The sequence below is a fragment of the Brienomyrus brachyistius genome, chromosome 1 (genome assembly GCF_023856365.1).
Source record: "Brienomyrus brachyistius isolate T26 chromosome 1, BBRACH_0.4, whole genome shotgun sequence".
NCBI lineage: Eukaryota > Metazoa > Chordata > Actinopteri > Osteoglossiformes > Mormyridae > Brienomyrus > Brienomyrus brachyistius.
This window is the reverse complement of record NC_064533.1, coordinates 32948788-32955904: the sequence shown is the minus strand read 5'-3', so window position 1 is coordinate 32955904 and position 7117 is coordinate 32948788. Positions and strand designations below refer to the sequence as shown.

At 38.9% G+C, this 7117-nt stretch overlaps 2 protein-coding genes across 11 annotated transcripts in view; one reads left to right on the top strand and one right to left on the bottom strand.

Annotated features, from left to right (window-relative positions):
• Positions 1 to 1242: 1242 nt before the first annotated feature.
• LOC125740853 (gamma-soluble NSF attachment protein-like) lies at positions 1243 to 6565 on the top strand. Its single transcript, XM_049012598.1, has 12 exons — positions 1243 to 1421; positions 2115 to 2182; positions 2452 to 2536; positions 2708 to 2725; positions 2835 to 2865; positions 3183 to 3292; positions 3740 to 3806; positions 3890 to 3960; positions 4056 to 4134; positions 4454 to 4533; positions 4623 to 4752; positions 4872 to 6565. Exons 1-12 carry the CDS (start codon positions 1366 to 1368, stop codon positions 5004 to 5006), a joined length of 930 nt encoding a protein of 309 aa, XP_048868555.1. The 5' UTR covers positions 1243 to 1365; the 3' UTR covers positions 5007 to 6565.
• Positions 6074 to 7117, bottom strand: part of LOC125740584 (piezo-type mechanosensitive ion channel component 2-like) — a 63151-nt gene continuing 62107 nt past the window's right edge. For all 10 annotated transcript variants that reach the window (XM_049011934.1, XM_049011968.1, XM_049011977.1 and 7 more), the window contains one exon: positions 6074 to 7003. In XM_049011934.1, coding sequence (XP_048867891.1) covers positions 6751 to 7003 — 253 coding nt within the window. In that variant the 3' untranslated portion in view covers positions 6074 to 6750. The remainder of the gene's footprint in view (positions 7004 to 7117) is intronic.

Sequence of the window (7117 nt, the reverse complement as noted above, 5' to 3'; positions counted from 1 at the left end):
TGCTTAAAATTATCAACCAATGGAAAATGTTTAGGACTACAGTGTAATGAATATTTCAATTTACTATAATAATAGCAATGACTAATATATGATCAGATCTGAAATTTTACTGGGGGGCTGGTTAGTCCAGAATTTTGTTCAGCAGCCACTGTTCACTTCTCCCTATCTATCATTGTATTTATAGATGCCCACATTTCAGGCTCACAGGACCCTTTGTACTACAGGACCATGCATAAGGCAGTTTATCCCCACCTGTTTCAGGTCACACATTCAATATCTTTGCATAGCAGCATCATCTTTACTGTGTGAGGGAATCTTCTCCAAGGCAGGTGAAACTGTGCCGGAGAAGCTGCATAAAAACTTCATAAATACCCTGTTCCACAAGCACATTTCCTAAATCCTTATGATTGTCTTTGTCATTTGCCACAATTCCCCAAATACTGTTATTGAATCATTCTTTCACATTGTCCCACAGCTACAATGTTCTTTCACCAAATAGTTGTCAGATGAATACAAATATTTATTGGTATTATAAATAATGCAATAATGTCACACATTCACATCTGTTGCAGTATATTTAATGGGCAGCATAATTATCATAAATGAACACATCCAGCGATCATTAAGCTTTCAATGCACATAGTGCATTGACAGAGATGATACAAGCAGCCACGTGCAGGCGTGCTCCCTCTGCAGTCTCTAGTGAACAGCTGCTGTATTTTTTGCACACCGCTAGGTGTCACTCATTGTTTTCAATACTGCGAAACTTCGAACCCTCATACCGACACAATAAGGAAGAAGCCTTGGGGTTTCGACCGCCCATCACTAAGCTCACCAATGCAAAACATACATTCAGCAACAACACAGAGGGGAAAAAAAGACGAGTAACATAGTTTAAAATCAATATAATAAAACGAAACACAACCCGGAACCGAAAAGGATTTAGTGTCGCGTTTTTCTGATGTATGGCGCATGATTGTAACGTAGAGCTTCTTGGTTGCCTGATGTTTCACACTCAATATAGCCTATACATTTCAAAACTACAAGATACACTACCTTTAAAAAGAATTAAATAATTATTTGTAATGCTGTGGAAAACAACAGTTAACAGTATAATTTGGTGCTTGAATCTGTGAGCATTTCACTCCAGCAACAAAATATAAAACGTTTCGTTTTGTAGTCCAAAAATTCGGTCTCAAGACAAATGACCGCGTGAATCATAAACTCAGTCTGGTAACCATGCTACTTTTCGTTGTCAAAATTTAACAAGGAAGACGCCTGATGGGGAAGTGTCACTGAATTTAGCCCCAATTTTCTTCTCAGTTATATATTTATACAACTGCATATTATTACCACGACTGTATCATGGCTGCTGAAAAAATAATCGAAGCCCATGATCACGTATCCCAGGCTGAAAAGCAGTAAGGTTCTTGTTAAATGAACTATTATAGCCACGCTGGCGATAATAAATAGGATTGCTGTTACGCTATGTGGATAGATGCCTGTTTTATAGACGTCTTCTTTCGGTTTTGTTTGGTATTTATAAGACTAAGGTTAAATACATATGTTATTAGTGTTTTTGTCAGTTGTAACAGGGAAAAATGCTGTATAATACTCACCGTGTAAGCCGTCGCTATCCGGACCCCTGCAATACTTGTAGTTATATGCTCTGCAAGCTTTATATTGTACCAGTCTTCGAAATAAAAGGGGAAGAGATTTATTGGCCACATGTATAGTTTCTTACGTTTACTTAAAGAAGCACTTTGTGTGAAGCAACATATAAGTGAAGACTAGCGAGAAAGTAGCATCACTGCCAACTGCAGAACCTTTCATTCACAGGCGTATCCTGCTTCACTGTGTTCTTGTGCACTTCAGTCTTAGAAATCTTGAGCTTGGAAGAGGTCTTCCACTCAGTGTAGTCTTCTGCCAACAAAACCAAGATTAAACCAGAATTTAACAATACAGATTCTTAAAAAATATGGAGTGGTCTCTTAATTTTTTTGCAGAGCTGTATGTGAAAGACTCCTGATCATATCAGTGACTGTATTTTGACTAACTGACCAAATGATTTTTGTTCTTGTGTGTGATATTGACTGGTATTTTTTTAACTGCAGTTTAAAGACAAGTTTTATGAAGTGGAAGCCTGACTATGATAGTGCAGCTTCAGAGTATGCAAAAGCAGGTATGGCCTACTCTTTTTACTCATATGATTTTATTAATGGTCCAGCACTGTTTTTAGGGCATAAGAAAAACAATGCTTTTCCTTCCTGGGTTAAACATATAAGATCTTTTTAATTGTAATGAGTCCACTAAAGCTGCTTTTGGACTATTGCATGTTTTTTTGACTTTATTAATACTTTTTGTAGACTTTTGGGCAAATTATTTTCTGTTAATGTATGACTTTGTAAGCATGAAGACCACAATACTGCCTAAGAGATGTCTCTTCTTCAGCTGTGGCCTTCAAGAATGCAAAGCAGCTTGAGCAGGCCAAGGAAGCGTACCTGAAGGAAGCAGAAGCCCACAGCAACAACAAAGCGTATCCTAAACTGCAAGAAAGGCTCATCTCACACACTGATATCAGGAGTGCAGCAGCTTCTGATTTAAAGTTTTATTCTAATGTTTGCAAAAATACATGTGAACATATTTTACTTTGTAGTGATTATAGGGTTAGTCGCCAGTAGTAACTTTTTCTTAACTACATGTGCAGCCTTTTCCATTCTGCCAAGTAAGTATCATATCTGAAAATATAAAACTATAATATCAGTTATGTAGGTGTTAGTATGATCATTGTTTAATGGATTATTGCCTCTTGTGAACTATAATTTTATTTTCAGGGCACTTGAACAAGCTGGTATGATATTAAAGGTAAGTTAAGAGTTAACTTGTTACCACTAGAAATGTAGTGTATCTTTATAGTAGTATGTAGTAATTTACTTTACAAGCAACACACTGTACTGGGTTTACAGAGCCAGCATTAGAGAGTCTGTGATTGTATGTTTTGTACTAAATAAAAGTGGCAGGTATGTTTTAGAACTGATGTTTTTTTTTTTAGATGAATGGCAGCTTAGTGAACAGTGGAATGTTCTCCAGTGTTCCAGAATGTGTTGGTGACTGCATTTGAATAGCGTGTACAGTGTGATGAAGACTGAAAGGTGTGGTTTGACTCTGACTGCATTCTGCAGGACATGCAGCGGATCCCAGAGGCAGTTGAGTATATCGAGAAAGCCAGCATGATGTATGTAGAAAATGGCACCCCTGATACTGCTGCGATGGCATTGGACAGGGCTGGAAAGTGAGTTAATTTCTACATACACATGCATGAACAAAACAAGCCTTAGTAAATTAATCATTCCTGGATCCGCCGCTTAACACATGTCATTGTTCTACAGTTTCAAAGATCAATCCTAGGAGAGCACTTTTCCATTTGAATATTTCTATGTGTCACAAAAGTACATCACCTTCTGAATTGTTTCTCTAGGTTCTGTATTTACCAGAATTTATAAGTGTTATAAGGGTAATGGTTCTGGAGAATATAGTTTGAATCCCAGGACAGGTGAGGTGCTTAACAAGACTTGTATCACATGTGAAATATACACATTTAACTTTTAAAAACCCTAAAAATAATTAGGTGAGGCATTTAGGATAAAAGCATGTTCAATAAAGCGTAAAGTGAGAAACAACAAAATTAACTGAATTTGCAACAAAAAAAAAGTATGTGTTATGTTGCTTCGTTTTTCAGGCTAATTGAACCAGTAGATCTAGATAAAGCAGTTCATCTTTACCAGCATGCAGCGTCTGTGTTTGAGGTAAGCTGGGAATTCAGGCAGAGACCATGTAATTCTGTTGCATTGTGCATAAAAATTCATGTGTCATTATTCATTGTCTGCAGAATGAAGATCGACTAAGACAGGCCTCAGAACTTTTAGGAAAAGCTTCGAGGCTCCTAGTCAGGCAACGACGGTACAACCCTCCACCTGTAATTACACAAAAATGTGTTGTAGCTTGTTTTATTTTCTTCATGCCTAAAATAAATCATGTACTATTTTTTTTGTCAGTTTTGATGAAGCAGCCGTGTCCCTTCAGAAGGAGAAGAATATGTACAAGGAAATCGAAAACTACCCTACATGCTTTAAGGTATGAATAAGATCAGGTCTACAAAGTACACATTCAGACCAAGATTTTATTCCAACCAACCAGTTGCATATTAAGAGTCACTCAACAAGTTTGTTGGAACAAAGTCTGGATTTTTACTTTCGGGACCTGAAGATAATGCCATGTAAGCAGTACATATCATCAGCAATAAGTGTTTCATTTTGGTATAGAGTTGGTTCCAGTTTAGTCATATGCTCTTGTGCATTTATGATTGGCTTTTTTTTTTCGATCGTTCTGTGTTTAATAGAAATATATTTGATATTAAAGAAAACGGATATTCAATCGGGGTATCTTTTTGCAGAAAACTATTGCCCAGGTGCTCGTGCAACTTCACAGAAATGACTTCGTGGCTGCAGATAAATGCGTAAGAGAGAGTTACAGGTACATTGAGCTATTCCTGCCTTATTTGTAACGCGAACATGCGCAGGGAGGCCCCGCAGCTTAGTCTTAGCTGGAATGATCTTTCCCAGCATCCCAGGCTTCAGTGGGAGTGAAGACTGTGCAGCCGTGGAGCAGCTCTTGCGGGGCTATGATGAACAGGATGAGGAGCAAGTCAGCCGTGTGTGCCACTCTCCTCTGCTCAAGTACATGGACAACGATGTGAGCTTTAACACGTCGTATAAATTATTCTGAAATCCCTACATTCCTGCCAGAGTTCTCACTATGCTTCCACGTTTACATTCTCTCTATCTTATCTCTTTATCTCTCTGCCCTTGCAGTATGCCAAGCTGGCAATCAGCCTGACGGTGCCAGGGGGCGGGAAGAAAAAGAAATCTGCGTCTGGTCCTGAAGGACAGGCTGGTGGAGCTCAGGCTGCTGAGGAGGAGGATGAGTATGCAGGGGGCCTGTGTTAACCTCCAGATGCAGACACCCCACATCCCGCCCGGGAATCGGGATGCATGGTGTCCGGCTCCACGTCACATCTATCCAGACAGCGTTGTGCACTTGCACCATAATGACAGAAGCATGGCAGTGTGGTAAAATGTATGTAAATGATATATGTCATAGTTTAGGCCCCATTTTTGATTTGCTGCGGTCCTCTTAGTTTATCCACCTTTCAGAATGTTAGAAGGGTAACTCTATTTCTGTACAAAAATAATGTAATGGATTACAGGTTACACAAGGAAGATAATTGGAGTAGTAATAATATGAGTATATTTAAATTAATATTTAAACTTGCAAGGAATTAATGTGCTCTTGAAGGAATGTCATTCATACACTTATACCCCTACAATGAAATTGAAATAAGTTTATCCTACTTTGAGAAACATTTCTTATTAGAACTAGAAATTATTTTCATGTTTACTGTTCTGCTGATCCTTATGTGATGGAATGTTGATTTCCATCATTTTTTCTTTGTTTCCAAATCATCGTTCTTTATCAGATCTGACATCACCTGCCCCCCACCCCCCACCAACACATTCTTTGCTAAACTTATTTTCCGGTGCGTTAAATGATTTTTATTGAACCAACTTGATGAATGACATTTATAGCTTGTCTTACTATGATTCATGTAAGGAATTTGCTGAGAAAGCATAAAAACACTACATATATACTATTGTATTTGACTAAAATCAGAGTTATTTTAAACTTTTTTTTGGTGTGACTTTGTAGTGTATTTTGTGCATTTACAGGTAAGATTAAAACGCTGTTTCACAGTATGTGACCTGTGTATGTACATTGAAAATGGAACTGGACCCTTGTCAGCTTTATCGCAAAGGTCCCTTCCCTCCACTCTTAGGATAATAGTGTCAGATAAGTGAGTAAATGTTTGCGAAATGTCCATACAAATTCCAAAGTGGGTATTTGTTTTTCTTTACTGTAAAGTGACTGTTACAGATCCAGGCATGTGATCTTTACAAACTTGATTTACTTTGAGAGAATGAAAGCACAAGTGCATGAAATAACCTTAAACACCCACGGAGATAAATGCATACTTTATTTTATAAAAAGTACACTGAACAGAAAGGACTTTATCACTGCTAATAATTCCTGCTATATTTCTTGAATGCATAGTTTGAACCTTTACTCAGTTTCATTTGGATAGAAAACAATGCTTGCTTTACTTACAAAGATAAAAACCGTGCTTCGAGAGCCCTCCATCTGGGGATCATTGAGACCCCTTGGCTCAAACGCAACGACAGCAAGTTAATCACCACAACCTCTCTCCGCAGTCCCTCTTCGTGACACAGTGGACACTGTATAAAACCTTTTCCTTTTGAGATGATTACTATCTATTCCTGAGAAAAATATGTCATAGATAAGACATTGACCAGTCAAGTAAAAATAAGATGACTCACAGCCACAACCATATTCCCAGGTTCAAGAAAGTCTTTTTAAAAGTGGCAAGTGTCTCAGTCTGTTGCTGTTCTTTGTTCGAGTATGAGCTCATAATAAACAGTTTGCCCAAACACGTCTGTAGCCATCCTTTCATACGTTATATTGCACAGCCCAAGTTACTGTAAGAAGGAGTGAAATCCGATCAGTGTTCAGCACCAAAGACGAGGCGGTCAACAAGCATGGCCAACATCTTTATTTTGTGTGCTAGAAGGCGATGGGAACTCCTCACTGACAGCAGACAGCGCTTAAGTGCAGGCCTCACAGTGTTTTCCCTCGGGTCCACTTGATCATCGTCTCAGGTGAGCGGTATAGGAAGATGAGCTTGGCAGAAAGCTCCTCCTCCAGCTTCAGCTCGCCCGTCTCGCGCACCAGGAAGATGTCGGTACAGAGCTTGAGGATGCGCTCCACGCAGGGCAGCTCCTCAAACATGATGGAGCGCGAGATGCCGCTGAAGAACTCCCGCACGAACTTGCCGATGACCAGCACCACCGAGGCGTACAGACCCATGATCCTGTGGATCAGACACTTAGTCCATATGTTTTGCACACATGCTTGTTTGTTTATTGCAGTATTCTGCTGGATAACTAATGTCTTTAAAGGAATTACACACAGCATATATTTATAA